Source organism: Ceratotherium simum, chromosome 26 (genome assembly GCF_057802395.1).
Source record: "Ceratotherium simum simum isolate JZ-2026a chromosome 26, ASM5780239v1, whole genome shotgun sequence".
NCBI classification, from domain to species: domain Eukaryota; kingdom Metazoa; phylum Chordata; class Mammalia; order Perissodactyla; family Rhinocerotidae; genus Ceratotherium; species Ceratotherium simum.
The window spans coordinates 23,972,388-23,990,811 of NC_141925.1; the positions used below are offsets into that span (position 1 = coordinate 23,972,388).

Consider the following 18,424-nt stretch of genomic DNA (forward strand, 5'->3'; position numbering starts at 1 on the left):
CTCATATAATAAAAACAAATAAATCAAAATTTAAAAAGCAAAAAAAACCCCTAACTATAATCAAAGATGATAAATGTTAAACTAGTGGCTGGAAAGCCGCAAAGAGGTTATGTTTACAGTGACCTTGAAATGGTAGGTAACATCTCACCTGCAAAAATGAAGAGAGGACATTCCAGTAGAGGGACAGCACTGAGCAAAGGCAGAGAAGTATGAAAGCGTACTCAGTGTTCTGGGCATGACAAGTGGTTTGTTGGGGCTAAAGAACAAGGTATAATTTGAGAAGTCTTTAAAAGATATTCCAAATAAATCACTTTAAGAATTTAATAAATCATCTTCATCCTTACTGAGAGGACTAAAAGTAAGAGAAATTGTGAAAATCCAGGGCCTATGTGCTTTCCACTACTCTGCCGTCACAAAAACTTAGTCTCTGATAACAATGGGACTCTCTGCTCTGCTCTGAATGATTTGGGGTCAAGTGACATGATCACATCTGAGTTCCACGAGGTAGCTCTGGCAGAATACATAAGATGAACTAGTGGAGGAAGAACCTGGAAGCTGTCAAGACACTGACACTGAAAGCAAGAGAGGACGACAGCCTGGTGTACGTGGAGGGAATGAAGGGAAAGGCCAGGGTCAGGACACAAGCAAGTTAGCAGCAACATCAACAGGTCTACAAGCGGGGGACTGAAGGCAAAGAGGAAGTGAAAGATGACTCATGTTTATCATTTGAGTGTCCAGTGAATAAGGTCATTAACAGAACTAGGGCACAGGGGAAGAGGCACTAACCTGAGGGGAAGATGATGGATTTGGTTTAGACACATTTAATTTGATGTCTATAGGACACTCAGGTGGGTATCCAAGGTAGAGAGGAAGGCTGAGTTCTCAATGGTACACAGGTCATAGCTGAAGCCACAAGAAAGAAGATCAGGGAGACTGAACCAAGAAAGTGATATCATAGAAGCCAAGGGAGCCAAGAAAAAAACTGTTTCAGGAAAAGAAAAGGAGATCAGTGGTTGCCAAACGTTAGAAGGAAAAGTTAGTTGGTATAAAGACTGAAAAGAGGCTATTTATATTAGATTCAGCACAGAAAGCTTATGTGATCTTGAAAGAAAGGTGGTGAAGACAAAAAGGCAGTCTGCGATGGGTTGGAGAATGAACCACGACGGGGGGGGGGGGTGGGGGGGGGCAGGTTTGAAAAAACAGAGGCAGAGGATAGCAGCTACAGGGTCAGGAATTCCCTCCCTCTTCACTCCAGCCTTGCTGTCACATCTTCCTTGACTTAGACATGTATGTCAACAATCCAACTACCTAAAATCGTCCAGATCCTTGTCCTGCCCAATGCCAATTATCTTCACCTCAACACAGCAGCCACTGCCCACCTATCTACAGACAGAGCCAAATGCCTTATTTCATCAGCACCTAGAGGTCTCCTGTCATCTTCCCGTCAGTTTCTTTATCTCTGTTATCTCTTCCATTCCCACCAAATCCAAATCACCATTAAAATTCCCCACTATTCCCAACCACCTGGTGAGATTGCCTCTAGGCTTCCAAAATCAGCTCGAGCTTGTCCCTTTTCTCCCTCCCTTGCATCTGGAATCAGTCAGAGTTTTAAGTGACAACTCTCTAGCTCAAGTCTTCCTCTCCACTCCTAATTCCACATCCAAGAACAGGTCTTTGTCACATCCATAAAGGCATGGTGTCACGTCTGGTTTCCCACACCAATCTAACCTACACATGGCAAGTGGATTAACGTTCCTTTAAGGAAAAAAACAGCCAAAAAACAAAGCCAAACTCCCTAGAGGAGTACTGGAGGCCCTCTGTAATCTTGCCAAAAACTACCTTTATAGCTTTCTCTCCAACTACTACTTCACAAAAGCCTCCACCATGGCCAGACCAGTCTATTTGATGCTTTTCTTACCATCACACATTTAGTTACACCCTTCTCTTCTGAAATATCCTCTGCGAGTTCAATTCACAGTAGGGAACCTAGCTTACTCCCTCTCATCAAAGCCCCCTTTGAATACCCAAGACCTCTACAGCATTCCTACCACAATTAAACTGTCAACTATGCCAGGAATTGCCCTAGACTATCAGGATACATCAGTGAACAAAGCAAAAAAATCCCTAGCTTCATGGAGTTAATATTTTAGCAGAAGGAGGTAACAAAAAATCGACCTCATAAATAATGTTAAGTATATAAAAAAATTGTAAATGCTACAAAAGCAGGATATGAAGGACTGGGAGTTCTGGAGCAGGATTACAATTTCAAACAGGATGGTAAAGGATAGGCCTCACTGAGAAGATGACTCTTGAGAAGGCTTGAAGAAGGTCCTTAGTCATGCAGGTATCTAGGGGACAGTGCAGTCGAAGCACAGGCAATAGCCAGGCGAAAGCCCTGGGGGAGGCACACACCTGGAGTGTTTGAAGATCAGCAAGGAGGCCAGGGCAGCTGAATGGAGTGAGCCAAGGGGAGGGTAACAGGAGATGGGTTCACAGTGTAACCACGGCCCAGAATATGGAGGGCACAGTAGGTCACGGAGGAGCGTGTGGGCCGCTATTAGCTTCAGTCTAAGTGAGATGAGGAGCCATGGGAACAGAGCAAAGACATGACCTGCCTTAGACTTTTCAAAGGATCACTGAGGTGACTGTGTTGAAGAGTCTATAAAGGGGCATGGTCAGAAGCTAGAACAGTTAAGAGGCCACTGCAATAATCCAGGCAAGAGACGATGAGGCCTAAACTAGAGCGGAGCAGCAGAGGGAATAAGAAGTGATAAAATCCCGGCTACATTTCAAAGGTAGAAAACAATCAGCTTTTCTAACAAGGACCAAATGCGGGGTATGAGAGAAAAAAAGGTCAAAGATGACTTCCAAGTTTTTGGCACAAGCAACTGGAAGGACGGAGCTGCCCTCAAAATGAGACAGAGACTTAGAGCAGAAGATCAGAAGTTGAGTTTTAGACATTACACTTGACATGCCTGACAAATAAGCCTGCACATCGAGCAGGCAGTTAGATATACGAGAACTGCAGCTGAGGAGAGAGGTCTGGACTGGGAGGTCACTAGGTCTGTGGCCTAGTGAGCTCCTAGTGAGCTGTTCAAAGAACAGTGAGATGAGGAAGAAACGACCAGTGAGAAAGGGGGAAAACCAAAAGCACGTCTTAAATGTCCTGGAGGCCAAGTGAAGAAAAACTTAGCAAAAGAGGGAGTGTTCAACTTATCCAAAGCTACTGATAGATGAGTAAAGTGAGGACTGAAAACTAGCCATTCCATTTAACGATGGTGGGGGGAGGGACCTTGACAAGTGAGCTTAAGGAGAGAATGGAAGGTGTGGAATTAAGAGTCCACTCTTTCCTGGAGTTTTACAAAGGGGAACAAAGAAATGGGGCAGTGTCTGGCCAGGAAAGTAGGAGTAAAGGTATCTACCATGAGAAAAAATACCACTGTGTGCTGCATGTATGTATGCACACGAAGCCCTAAAAAGGCCTACACACTCAACAAATGTTGATTCCTTCCTTCACTCTCCCTTGACACCAATTATTTTCTATTATCTTTACTGATACATATCTGATCTTCATAACTATCTGCAAACAACTTTTACTTGGAAGGCCCTTTTTTTCCTTGTTCAACTGTCAAACTCTTCCTAATTCTTCAAGACTCAAATATTCCTCCTGGGAAACATTCCCTGGCCTCTCTCCTCAGTTACTCTCCTCAGATATGCTACCTTTGTACCAAGGCATTCTTCTCTTATCGCCCTTATCAGTCTCTTGTAATTATCAGAATATATGTCCCTTCTTCCTCACTAAACTGACTCTTAGAGGGTAGGGGCAATATTACCCTTCTTGGGGTGCAAGTGTAACAGTTAAGAGCCCTGATTCTTGAGCCAGACTGCCTGGGTTTAAATCCTAGTTCCACCACTTGGTTGTAGTGTGACCTTTAGAAGTTTCCTAACCATTCTTGGCCTTGAAAGTTCTCATCTATAAAATGGGAAATAAAAATAGCCTCTACCTCCTGGCATTGTTTCGAAGAGTACATGAGTTAATATACGTAAAGTGCCTGGCATATGCTAAGCCCTACAAATATTAACTATTGTATTATTATATTGTAAGCACAGTACCTAGGATTTTCAACTTGATGCAAGAAGTCAGTGAGGCACTGAGAATTACTTCTCTATACCACACTAATAGAGTTTTTTCTTTTTGTTTACCAGGTAATTTCATCATTTGAACCATGCCATGTACCAATTTTTTCAAAAGCTGTTTTTCAGTCATTTCTTGGTATTTAACCTGTCTCCCAGACTACTTCTAATTATGTGACTGACATGCAGAACCTCTGAGTACTGTTGAACCTTTCCCCGCCACCTCCCTACACCAGCATGGCTCCTTCCTACTCCCCACTGCACGATACAACACTGTTGATGAACAAGTGGATGACACACTCTCTGCATGGCCAAATTTTAAGGTCTGCTTTGCCTCTATTACAGGGACCACTCAGGGAAGGTGACATTCAAAAACGAGAAGTCTGTAACCAAAGCAATTTTCTAAGCAACTAAAAAGACATTAATTTAAGCAAGGACTCAATTTTGCACAAAATTTCCATAATAAGCAACAGCTAGTTCAATATTAAGTAACAACTTTTCAAAGAAGTAGTGGGAACCTCTAAGATGTTACATCACTTAAGAACTCATGGGAATTCAACCCAAAATGATGATTTAATCAAATGTAGTTTCAGTATAGCTGTTCTAGTAATTCTGCACTGCCACTACAAATCTTTTTAAACTCGTTCTAAATTCGCAGGTCAAGATCCCTCCTCCTAGGGAGACAGTTTAAAGGAAATTCCCATACCTCCCAGCGCCCATCACTGTCAATCTCAGAACCAAACAAAATATAGTTGGATGACATTCCCGGTCATCTTCCACGTGAGGCGGCACGTGTACTGCAGAGCACAGGCTCTGGAGAAGAGCACCTGGGGTCCAGATGCTGGCTCCACCACTTGTTCAACAGGTACCCCACCGCAGGTCCGTCCACCTCCCCCTCTGTAGCAATGGCAGTGATGTAACCTAGCAGGGTTGGTGTGCTTAACCAATACTGAACAACTAAAAGAAAAATGAATAAATGAATATAAGCTAGCTCATAGCAGATACCTAATAAATGCTAGTTTTATCATATTACACCGTTTTCATCGTATGAAAGTTGAAGTGTTAAAAAGAAGATATGAGAAAGGCCCAAAATTATATGCCAACTAATACTCTTTAAAGTAAAAATGTTGTATCAGTAAGAAATGGAGAGGAAAAAAGTTCCTAGAATAAAAAGAGCTGTGATCCCAGGAAAAGACCCGCCTCCTGTAAGGCACAAACCAGCCAACAGCTTCCTTGCATTTTGGGGATAACGCCTGCCCCACCCACACCCCTGACCCTAGAACATCTCCAAGAGGTGAGCTCCCAGTGTCAGTGATGCAAAAAGGATATGACTAGACGGTCCTATTCACCTCACATCTGCTGTGGCCACCCTCTGTGTGCTTAAACAAGTGAGGTCTAGGTTACAAAAACCTTGACTTGAAACTTCTCTCAGAAAAAAATGTAGATGGTGATCATGAAGTCAACTACTTTATAATTAATTGCTCAAAGGTAGTCATTTTCATAATGCTCTCCTGATTGCCAATTAAAATGAAACCTGAATACAAGGGTGCTTGGCTAGCTGAGTCGATAACTCACAAAATTCTGTCCAGGGATTCCGAAGCAATGCTGTAAGCTCCCTGAGGTACCTGTCTGTCTTGTTCAACTGACATTCCCTAGAGCCTAGCATACGGTGGCTACTTAAAATTCACTGAAAGATTTGTACACCCATGTTCACGGCAACATTACTCACAATAGCCAATAGGTAAAAGTAACCCAGGTGTCCATCAACAAATGAATGAATAAACAAAATGTGGTATAGACACACAATGGAATATTATTCAGTCTTAAAAAAGAAAAAAATTCTGACCCATGCTACAACATGGATAAACCTCAAGGTCATTATGCTAGTGAAATAAGCCAGTCACAAAAAGACAAATATTGTATGATCCCACTTATATGAGGTACCCAGAGGAGTCAAATTCATAGAGACAAAAAGTAGAACAGTGGTCGCCAGGGTATAGAGGGAGGAGGGCATGGTGTTATTGTTTAATGGATACAGCTTCAGTTTTGCAAGATGAAAAAAGTTCTGGGGATGGATGCAAAATAGTGTGAATGTACTTAATGCTACTGAACTGTACACTTAAAAACGGTTAAAATGGTAAAATTTAGGTATATTTTACCATGACTTAAAAATAAAAACAAAAAAAAATTCATTGAAAGAATAAATGAAGGAAGGAGTACTATTTTCATCACTCACTAAATGTTATATCTCATACCTCTGGATTATTCATTAGAGAATTCCTATCTCTCCATTTTATAGATGAGGAAATTGGGACTCAGAGAGCTTCACTGGTCTGCCACTATCCTACATATACTACCTACTATACAGTGCTGCTCGGTATTAATGGTGTGTTTTATCCGACTGGTTGTAAGCCCGGTGAAGAACAAGGCTATGCCATAGGTCTTCTTTCTATGCCCAGAACCTAACACACCACCCAAAGGCCCCTTGAATGTTTTGAAAATCCCACTGGCCTGAACATCTGTATCACAGAAAATGTCATTGCATCCCTTTCTCCACTAAAGCCCTAACTTGGCAGGGGTAAAATGGGCAGCCTTAAGAACACTTCTGTCACTGGAGGTGCTCAGACACAGGCTGAGCAATCAACCACTCCCTGTGGGCTTCCTAGGTGCCAAGAGCTGGGGCAGATAAAGGTTCAGACAATTTCATCTTTGAGGGAACTGAGTCTACTGCAGTAGAGAGATAAGCCTCAGAAACAATTACAATAACAAAAAGACAAACTTTTAACAAATAGATATGAGTACACAAATCTAAAGAAGTACTGAGAGCCTACGGGTCTGGAAAATATGGAAAGCATCTTCAGAAGAGGTTGCTTCTGACTTAGATCTGGAAGGATGAATAGTTTTCCAGGCACTACCAGGGAAAAGCCCAGAGCATGTAACAGAGAGATAAGCAGACTGGATATCCAAATACAACTGATGCTGACTTTGCTACTACCTAGGTAAGTGAGCTCTGCAAATCACAAACCCTCTCTGTTTCTCCAGATCTAAATCTACAGCAAGACCCTGTCCCGCTCTGCGTGTTATATCTAATAGGAGCTCTGAAGTCAGCCTGCCTAGGTTCAAACCTTGCCACTGTCACTTAAGGGCGACCATGAGCTGAGTACTTAGTCGCTTTGTGCCTCAGCCTCCCCACTTCAGAACAGAGGGCTGGAGTGCTAATTAAACAATACCTGTCAATCACTGAGCACAGAGCCGGGCACATAGTAAGCCCTCAATAACTACATGATCGCTGCTGTCACGTTGAGCTACGGTGCAAGAGAGGCCAACACCAGATGCAGGGCTGTGCCCGCTGCGCTTCCAGGTCCCTCCCAGCCCTGAGACATCCCTGGGGGGATGGGAGCTCAGCGCCGGGGCTGCAAACCCTACACGCATGTGTCACTGCCGCCTCGGCACGCGCCTCTCCCCGCCCCGGGGAGAAGCGATGGCTCAGCAGTCCCGGCCCGCTCCCACCCCTCAGGCGGCCCCGGGAGAGAAGGGGCTTGGACCCCACTTACCATGCTGGCAGGGGGCGGGGGCGGCTCAGGTGAGCTGGCTCTCGGGCTTCGGACGCGTCCCGCTCGCACAGTTCAGGTCATGGTCCCGGCAGGCTCGGGAAGTCCCCCGCCCATGCAAAGACGACCGCTTCCCCACCCGGGCCCGCGGGGACCCTCTAAAAGGAGCGCGGCCCCCCGGCCCGCTTCATCGGGGACCCCCGGAACAATTCATCCAGACCCACCCGCCCCTCCCCAAGGAAACTGCAGAAGCAGGAAATGGGGCTCGGAGGCCGGCGAGGAGGGCAGCGGCTCGGGGTCCCCCGCCCGGGCCCGACCCCCGAGGGGAGGCTCCGGGCCCAGGCAGGGGCTCCCCGGCCTCCGCGCTCAGAAGCGACGGCGGGCCCGGCCCCGAGGCTGAAGGGGCGGAGGCTGACGGGGCCTCGGCGGCGCGGCCCGGGCGGCCGGCTCAGGGGAGAGGCCCGGGGACCCGCGCTGTCCTCGCCGCCTCAGGCCGCACGGCCGCCGCCGCCCCCCAGAGCATCCCTGCGCGAGCCCGCCCCGAAGCCGCCCGCTAGCTCGCGCCGCGCGGCCGCCCCCGACCAACAGCCCCAACGCGCCGGAAGTGGCGAGCGCCCGGCGCGGCCCCACGGCGCGGCCGCCGGGCTGCGGCGCTGGAACCGGACCAATCCGGAATCGAGCGGGCGGGGGAGGGGGGCGCGGGGCGGAGCCGTACCTGACGGCTGCCGCTGGCCCCGCCCCCTCCGGCCCCGCCCCACGCCCGCCGCCCGTCCACGCGGGCCGGCGGCCATGTTGGTAAAGGGCGCCCAGCCCGCCATCTTGGTAAAGGTGCGGTTTCTCTTTCGCTTCCTTCGCTCATTCATTCCGCAGATCTTGAAGGAGCGCCGTCTACATGCCGAGCCCCGGGCTAGCAGTCAGCGGCACGCAGCCTCTGCCCTCGTGGAGCTTCCATTCATTCGGTCCGCGCGCATTTTAGCCCTGCTGTGCCCGCTAGGACTAGTGCAGTCAACCAGACTGCTGTAGTCCCTGCCCTCGAGGAGGCAGATAAGCAACCGGAAAGGGCAAATGAATAAATTAATTGTAGGAAATGAGGAGTGCTGTGAGTGTTATGAACGCAACAAACAGCAGGGAGCTGAGATAGAAAATGGAAGGGAGGGATGGAAATGGAAGCTGAGACTTTTAGGGTCAAGTCAGTAGTGGGAAGCATGATCAAAGCTGAAGCCAGAGCAACTGCAGAGATTCTGAGAGGGCAGAGAATGTGGTGGGTTCTTGTTCCTATCCTTCAACCCGCTTTCCTTCTGAAAGTGCTGATTTTAAGAAATAGAAGCGGGAAACAGTCCCAAGCAGCAGAGATGCTTCTAGGGTGCACTGCATAGACTAGAGCAAATCTGTATAACCTAGTTAATAGGCTTCCAAACTCCAGCGTGAACCAGGACCACCTGGAGGGCTTGTGAAAACACGGATTGCGCGAACTGCTCCCACAGTTCCTAATTCAGTAAATCTGGGGTGGGGTCTAATAATTTACGTTTCTAACAAGTTTCATGTGATGCTAATACTGCAGGTCCAGGGACCACACTTGGAGAACCGCTGATCTAACTCAGGACCACAGGAAGCAACAGCTTTGGTTTATTCTTCCATTAAATATTTATTGTTGCCCCCTCAGTGACAACCACTGTTCCCAGACACACTTGTGCCCTTATGAAATAGACAAATTATTTTTAAAGTATGTACCATAAGTAATCAGTTATAATGGTAATAAGAGCATGAAAGAAAAATACAGACCCCCATGAGAGTTAGTAGCCAAGGGATCTAAATGAATCTTGGGGATTGGAATGGAGAAGAGGTCAGGAAGTGACATTTATTTAAACTGTGGCCTGAAAGACATGTTATTGGCTAGACAAAGAGAGGAGGCATAGAATATTCTAGGCAGTAGAAGCTGCATGTACAAGAGAAGGCATCTCAGAAGCTGAACTGATGAAGCAGGACTGAGACCAAGTGCCCTGTCCCTTCTTGACTCCGTTCCGTGGGATGAGCAAAGGCTCTGGGATGAGACAGATTTGGAGTGGGATCCTGGCTCTTCCACTGGCTGAGGTGCATTGAGCGAGTGACTGTTGAAGTCTTGGCTTCCTCACTGTGTAACTGGATGAAATAGCAGAAACTCAGCTCACACTCAATTAAAGGTGTGCCTTTGGCTCACGTTAACTCCCATAACTGGACATCCAGAGTTAGGTCAGCTTCAGGCTGGAAGTGATGGGAGCCCTGGATCTATTCCTCTAGAATTTTCTTGGCCCTGCTCTCCTCCATGTCCTCAAGATGGCTGCCAGGAACAGCCAGAGCACAAACTTCCCTGTTCACATCCAGCGAGAGAGCATCTTTTCTCACATGCTATCTCAGGGCAGTAAGCTTTATCCTACTGGTCCTCATTGGCCTAGGCCTGCCCATCCCTAACCTTGCCATTGTGGAGGAGGATGGAATTGCTATGACTGGTTTAGAGAATCCTACCCTGGAGCTGATTTCAATTCCTAGAATAAAGTGGATGTGATGGAGTCACCGCATATTCACCATACCTCCATTGCCAGGCTGAAGTGAAGATTAAATTTAATGTACACAAAACACCTGGCACATAAGGCCTGCAATAAAGCACAGCTATTATTAATTTTACCCCAGGGATTTTTGTCCAACTAAATAACATTTTGTTATTAATATTAATCTCAAGCCTGTCTATTCCAAAAAATGATTTAAGGCTGCTATTACTTTTTGTTGGCACTGCAGGAATGGCCCCCATCCATCTTCTCTTGCCCATTCCTTGCTACTGCCTTGGTCTCGTTCATTCAGTTATTCGTCAGCAAACATTCAGTGAGTTAGTATCAACTTTGTGCCAGCCTTTTGCTAAAAATTAAGAATTCCAAAATGAATAAGATTCAGGAAAATTGTTCACTGCCTCACAGCAGAAACAGTCACCCAAACAATTATAGCACAGTGTGAGAGATGCTGTAATAGAGGTGTGTGCAAACCTCAGCACGGAAGGAAGTGGAGAGGGAGCAACTAGCTATGGAGGGGGGTAGTTGGAAGGCTGAACAAAGATGGTAACACTTCAGTTAAATCTTCCTTTTTTTTTTTTTTTTTTGGTGAGGAAGACTGGCCCTGATCTAACATCTGTGGCAATCTTCCTCTATTTTGTATCTGGGTCGCCACCACAGCATGGCTTGATGAGTGGTGTAGGTCCACACCCAGGATCCAAACCCACACACCCCAGGCCACCAAAGTGGAGTGCACCAAACTTAACCACTACACCACTAGGCTGGCCCCTCAGTTGAGTCTTGATAGATGAATAGAAGTTCACCTGACCATTGCAGAGTCCCCACTCCTCTTCCCGCTCCACTGTGTCAAGACTTTCCATTGCAAGTGATGAGGTTGGGACTCTAGAGTTAGGACTCTAGCTATCACAATGAAAAAAGAAACTATATTGTCATGTAAGAGAATCATCCAAAGGGTTTCGTGGATTTCAGATATGGCTGGATTGAGGGTCTGAAATGATATCACAGAACTCAGTTTCTCTCCATTTCTTAGTTCTGCTTCCTTGATTGGAGATCTTTTATCCACACAGTTGCCCCTGGCATATCCAGGCTTTAGCTTCTCCCAGGTTGAAGCCTGGTAGCGAAGACAGAATGCCTCCCTACAAATATTCTGGGGAAAATAATCCCTTTGGCTTCCATTGGATCACTCGTGAAACAATCGCCATGACCAGGGGGTATGTGATGCTCTGATTGGCTGGACCTCGGTCACATGCTCCACTCCAAGCTCAAGTATAGCTCTTTCAATGGCCAGGATCTCTCGGAGCCCCACCACAGCTCTGCAAGGCTATCAGAGCCTGGAGAATTCTCCCATTTTGCAGATGAGGAAACATGTTGGTTTCTCAACAGGCATAGGAGTAACAGTATCACTCAATATGAATTTAATGAAAGAAGGAAGAAAGGGTGAGCATCTGGCACCCTCTATAGGTGATGGGAGCTTACTCTGTTTAACCTGGCATTCAAGGCCTTTGAAGATCTTTGAAATTCTGTAACCAGACTCTCTGGGTTGAGTCTTTACTCTGCCTCTTACGTAGCTGTGTGGCCTTGAGCAAGTCACTTAAACTCTCTGTACCTCGGTTTCCTCATCCATTAAATGGGAACAATACTAGTAACTACCTGGTCAGGTAGGTACCTGTATCAGTCAAGTTCTATCAGGAAACTCTAATTAGAGTTTGAAGAATTGACAAGGAGGATATTTTTAAAAGGCAGAGTGTAAAGAAATCCTACAAAGGATAAGACAGTACCCCAGCTCTAGTAAAAGGACTGTTAGTATCCCTAGGCCTAAGGGGGCAACAGGAGGAACAGTTATCAGAATCAGACAAGGGTGAGGCTGGCCTGGTGGTGCAGCGTTTAAGCGCGCGTGCTCCGCTTCAGCGGCCCAGAGTTCACAGGTTCGGATCCTGGGCGCGCACCAACGCACCGCTTGTCAAGCCAGGCTGTGGTGGCGTCACATATAAAGCAGAGGAAGACAGGCACAGATGTTAGCCCAGGGCCGGTCTTCCTCAGCAAAAAGAGGAGGATTGGCATCAGATGTTAGCACAGGGCTGATCTTCCTCACAAAAAAAAAGAATCAGGCAAAGGAGAATCGCGTAAGAGTAGCTGAGGGGAGGAGCCAGCCCAGGTCATCCTGAAGGAGGAAGCCGGTGGAATAAATACCCTGACCCCACTCTCCTCCCTCCCTCTCTCTCCTACCGGGGCTCCCCATTGGACAAATCCAACTGGAAGCCAGAGAGCAAGGGAGCACGGTGATGTAGTTCATGGAGGCCGAGCTCCTGGGCCAGAGCTAGCTAGAGAAGGGGACCGTGACTTCAGGGGTGCAAATGGAAGACGTCCAGCAAAGCACCATTACTGTGGGAAAGCACGTGAAGTGTTTAGAACTGTCTGGCACATTAAAAAGATTTCCAATAGATGTAAGTTATTAATTATTATTTACTATTTTCATCATAGTTCCAGCCCATCTCCTCTCCCCCTACAGGCCCACCAAGCTAGACTCCTCATGGCTTCTGGAAAACAGCAGGCTCCTTCATGTCTTTGAGCCTATGCTTATGTGGTTCCACCATTTGGAATGTCCTTTTCCTCATCCCTTTCCCTTCTTTTCAAATTCGTACTCATCCCAAAGACCCAACTCAAATGTCTCTTATGAGTGAGCTCCTCCTATGGAATAAATGGCTGTTTACAAACATCCATTAATATGATTATGGAGAAATTTTGCCCGAAGACATACCTAGTTGTGACATCTACTGGAAACAGCCAACAGAAATTATCCATGAGTACAGCACAAGGGGGAAGTGACCTCTAATGCTCAGCCATATCTGCCTCTGCTCTGTTCCAAGTTCAAGGGAGGATTGCACTTCCCCACTCCTTGCAGCTGGGCAGGATGATGCCGGCTGGGTAGAACTGACCCATGTTGCTTCTGGGCCAGAGCATTTCCTTGCCTGTGCAAGTCTCTCCAATTCTCTTCTCTCCTGCCATAGTGAACCCTGAGGCATCATGTTGAGATGGTGGCATCATGAGATGGCATGACTGTGTGGGACGGAACCCCTCCCTGACCCACACCAGACCAGCAGAATGAGCAATAAACAAATTTGCGTGTTTTGAGGCACTGGGATTTGTGGGTGGTCTGTTACTGCAGCATAACCTGGCCTATCCTGACCGGTATACGTGAACATATGTGGTAGCGAGTATACAAAGATGGCCCCCACTGAATCATGTCTGTTAGTATTCACAGCCTTGTGGGGTTCCCTGCCCTTGAATCTTGCTGGCCCTGCGAATTCACTTCTGACCAATGAAATAGAATGGAATGGAGCATGACTTCCAAAGTTAGATCTTAAAAATCTTCACAGTATTAGCCTGGGTTTTTTGAAATATACTCTGTGGGACAAGCCAGCCACCGTGTTAAGAACTCCAATTACCTGAGAATGCTATGCTGTGAGGATGTTCTAGCTAGCCACATGGAAAGACCATGTGAAGGAGCAGAGTGTTGCCTGGCCAGCTTCTGTCACAGCCAGCCCAGCTGAGGCCCCAGCCATGTGAGTGAAGAGCTCCAACCATCTTGGACGGTTGAGCCCAGTGATGACTTGTGAAGACTCCAGCCCCAACACCCCTCTGACTGCAAGACTGCAACCCCATGAGAGACCCCAAATGAGAACCACCCAGCTAGGCGCAGTCAATCTGCAGAAGTGTGAGAGAGAATAATAAGTTGTTGTTTTAAGTCATTGCGTTTTGGGGTGGTTTGTCATGCAACAATACATACCAGAACATTATAGTGAGGGTCTGTCCCTTAAGGAAACTAATAAGGAGCCATCACAGCTCCCTTCTTGTAGGACTATGAAAAACCAGTTGTGCATAATCCCAATCAACCACTGGGCAACCACCTGACATTGAGACCTGGCCTGTCATCTGTTGACTGTGTCCTTAAAAGACAGGAAATGCCTGAGGCTCGCATTATGTGAGAGCACTCCCCATCCAACCCCAAGACACACCCCGGTCTCCCGGCCTCAGTTAGCCCCAAGCAACCTTCAGATTAGAGACCCTCCAGCTCAAGCCCAACCCCCAACCTTCACTGCCTTCACTGTTAGCTAGGGAAGTTAGCTGTGAAACTTCACTGCGAAATTGCAAAACCTCAATTCTGAACAGTGTGTGTAATAGTTATTTTTATCTGAATTATTTCCCAAACAACATCTAAATTTAGGCAATCCAGTGTGTTATTGAACAATAATCACTTTTTTAATGGCAAACAAAAAGGAGGAGAATAATAAAAGATCACAAATAGTTCCAAAAATGTAGTGCTGACAAAAGAGAAGATGATCCTGGTCCTTGGACAAACGAATACAAATCGAGTGCGAAATACCTCTGTTTTATGTGCAGATTAGAATTAATAAAGAAGAAGTGTAAAATGCAGGAAATTAAAAGGACCACTTATTATGAAGCAGATGACAAATGAGGAAATAAGCCTAGGGCTGTAATGAAGGAAGATAACAAAAGGCTCATTAAGTGGTGTAGCTGCAATATAATCAGAATCTTAAATACAGGCGGGACCCAGGTGTCAGCTGTTCCTTTGTCCTCTGGCTCCTGTGTGCTCTGTTTTTTGCCCAATATCAACCTGGATGCAAAACTCAGAACGTCTTTAATTTTCTCAAAACAATCCACCCACACCAAAGCAGTGTTGCCAACGGGGGTGCTACTGGCTTTGTGGGAGAGACATCTCCCCCACTGGAGTGATCCTGGTAATGACCATGCCCCCACCCCCAGTAGTCACTGTGACAAGTGAAACCAGTCCACATGTTTCCCATGCTGCTGGGGCTGTACCACCTTCAATGGAGAAACGCTGCACCAAACAATAGGAACTCATCTTTACTTAGGGATTTCATAGGGACACAGAAGAGGAGACTTACGTCACACATCCCATAGCAAACAACCTAAACCCTTCATTCATACTTTCTGCTTTTTTCCACAATCCTTCATCAGCTGGACTGCTACTGGATCATTCTTTCCTTAGCCCCTCATCTCTCATAGTGCCTGGCTGTCTAGTTCATCTCTTCTCCCTCCGGAATTTCATTCCAAATTCAAGTCTCTCTTTATGCTGTTATGCAGAGAGGCACCACGACGTCGGCCTAGATGCTACCCCATATTTGCATATCCACACTCATCACGAGTGCTCAGCAAAGCAAAGGGCCCTCACGTTGACAGAACCCGCCATCCTTAGAAGGTAATTTAGCCACTGTCGCTGGTTACCTGAACATACCTTGAAATCTCACCCCGAGTGCCGCATCACCTGTTTGCTCTGGAGCATTCTGATGAATGAAGTTGCCTCCATCTTGTTACACAGGAAGAATATAGATGATGTAGGGGACACCTATTTCTTTTTTCCTATCCCTTCTTCTGATAACCCCAATTTTGCTATGAAGGGTCATCTCTCCTCCACACTCAGTGCTTAACGTTTGGGTGGGCTGACCCCACTCCTCAGTGTCTGGGGTCAGCGTGCAACCCAAGATAATATGTTTTCCATTCTTTTACTAACAAAACCAATGCTGTAAAAAATAATCACATGCATATACGTACATAAGTGTGCAGGAGTGTCTATAGGATAAATTCACAAAAGTAGACTTTCTGGGTTAAAGGATGATGCCTTTGTGTTTTTGATGGATTGTGCCAAATCGCCCTCCATAGGAGCTGTGCATCCTACCAGCTACACAGAGAGAGAGGATCAATTTCCACACAGACTGGCCAACAGGAGATATTGTCAAACTTCTGGATTTTTACCAATCTGGGAGATGACACAAGAATTTTTTTGTGACATATCTGTTTATATACTTTTCTCCTCCTTGCTATTGAGTTGTTGGGCTCTCTTGTCTATTTCTAGGAGTTCTTTATGTAATAGAGAGATTAACTATTTGTGTGTTGTCTTGCAAATATTTTTTCCAGATTGTCATTTGTCTTTTGACTTTGCTTATGGTTTTACTTTTCCATGAAGAACTTTTTAATTTATTTTTTACAGTTGAATTAATCATTCTCTTATGGTTTCTGGATTTTGAGTCATACTTAAGAAGGATGCGCCTATGCCCATGTTCAAAGGAATTTGCCCATGCTTTCTTCAAGTACTTTTATAGCTCTAAAAAAAACAATAACAGGTAAATCTTTGATCTACTTAGAGTTTATTTTGTTGTATGGTGTGAGGTATGAACCCAAGCTGTTGTTTGAGAGAGGAAAACCCAAACCCAAACCAGGCACAGACTAAGGTGACTTAGTTCCCAGAAAGAAGCCAGGCCAGTTGCCAGGACCTGATGCATGGAACAAAAGAGGTGCCCAGAATGTGTATGGTGACAGATAAAAGCTAGACTATTGGTGGTGAACATGATGCAGTCTGTACAGAAACCGACATATAATAATGTACACCTGAAATTTACACAATGTTGAAAGCCAATATGACCTCAACAAAATAACTAAATGAATGAATGAATGAATGAATGAATGAATGAATTAGTAAAAGAAGTGTCCAGAACTGGCCAAGTTTAGACTACAGGACAGCTGAAGCCAACGCCACGTCCCAGTAGGGTGATGGCAAGATGCAGAATCAGATGGCAGGCCCAAGGTCTCAGCCAGCACAGGGACAAGGAGACCAGGAGAAGGGCTTGGGAAGCTGCTTCTGCACTCCAGACAAAGCGTGCCCGTGGCCTGACCTCTGGGAAATCCTGTGGCTCCAGGCTTCCCAAGCATCACGGTCATCATTACCTTGAACCCTGCTAATCTGATACATGGAGACAGGTGGGAGAGAGTCCTTGCCCACAAGAAGTTCTCATTCTTAAGGGAGAAACACAGGCAGAGAATCACCACTAACCCTAAAAAATACCGAAAGCAGAGTAAAGGCGCACTGAGCAATAAATTCTGACCAGGAGGGCTTCATGTAGAAGGTGATGGCGTTTGAGCTGAGCCTGAAAGAAATGGTGAGCTCTGAACAGATGGAGATTTTTTTTATTGCAGTAGCATTAATTGTATTGATCACCTTACGGAGAAGCGACATCTTTATGCTGTTGACTTTTTTTTCAAGAATAAATCTGCCGTTTCATTAGTTCAGTCTTCTTTCTCATCACTCAGCAGCGTTTTAAAATCTCCTTCATATAGATTTTATGCATTTCTTATTAAGTCTATTCTTAGGCCTTTTACCTTTTGTGTTGCTATTGTAAATGGCACTTCCATTACGTCTTCTAAGTGGTTGTTGTTGGTATAAATAAGGATGCTGTTGATTTCTTAGTTTAATTTGGACCCAGCCAACTAACTGAATATTCTTATTGTTTGTTTTTCAACATATTCACTGGGTTTTCCAGATATAAAACTGCAACATCTGCAAATCATGTTAATTTTACCTCCCTTTTTTCATTTTCTAGGGATGATTGAAAATTAAGGAGGACATTCCTCCTGATTTCAAGCTCTGCATGTTCAGTGAGGAGGAAGAGGAGAGAAATTGGCATCTACTGTAGACCTCATGGCCTTTACAGATGTTCTTTCCTTTGCCACCCGCCTCTCCCTTTACACAGGAGATCCCTATCACTCTTCAAGCCCAAGATCGAACGTCACTTCCTCCAGGAAGCTCTCCTTGACCTCTCAGCCCAAGTCTGGTTGGCCTGTACTTCTCCATCATGGAGGTCACCCCAGTCCACTGCACCGTAGTGCGGGAGTCTGTGATTAGTCTGGGCCTCCCTCAGGCTAGAGCTCTAAGAGGGAAGGGAGTGTGCTCATTTGGAGAGCACTTGTTTTCAGCCTGCCCAACATCCATCTCCCCCTCAATTCCCTTTTGAGGTTTTCCTCCTCTCGTTAAATACAGTTAATAGGGATTGAAATCAAAGGTTTTCTCTCCTCTAGCCAAGGGGAGGTGTGTATGGCCAAAACTAAGCCAGATGGACCTCCCCTCCAGGAATTTGAATATTGAGACACAGAGACTAAAATGATTAGACTACGGTTCCAGGTGCAGTGCCTGCCCTATGTGATGAGTCCCCCTTCCCAGCCTCTGGAGCTGCCCGTCTGCAAGCCTCCTTGGAGGCTATTAACTCTATGAGCTGCCCATTTTCTTCCAAGAAATTCGCTTTTGCTTAAGTTGGCCACAGTTGATGTCAGGGTAGGCTATGCTGCTGTAACAAACAAACTAAAATCTCAGTAGCTTAAAACAGT

General features: G+C 46.0%; 1 protein-coding gene across 1 annotated transcript in view; it reads right to left on the reverse strand.

Annotated features, from left to right (window-relative positions):
- Positions 1–8,243, reverse strand: part of XPO6 (exportin 6) — a 108,243-nt gene extending 100,000 nt beyond the window's left edge. The window contains 1 exon segment of the mRNA XM_087417185.1: positions 7,689–8,243. Within this exon segment, the coding sequence (XP_087273311.1) occupies positions 7,689–7,691 (3 nt within the window). The 5' untranslated portion in view covers positions 7,692–8,243.
- Between the last annotated feature and the right edge of the window lie 10,181 nt (positions 8,244–18,424).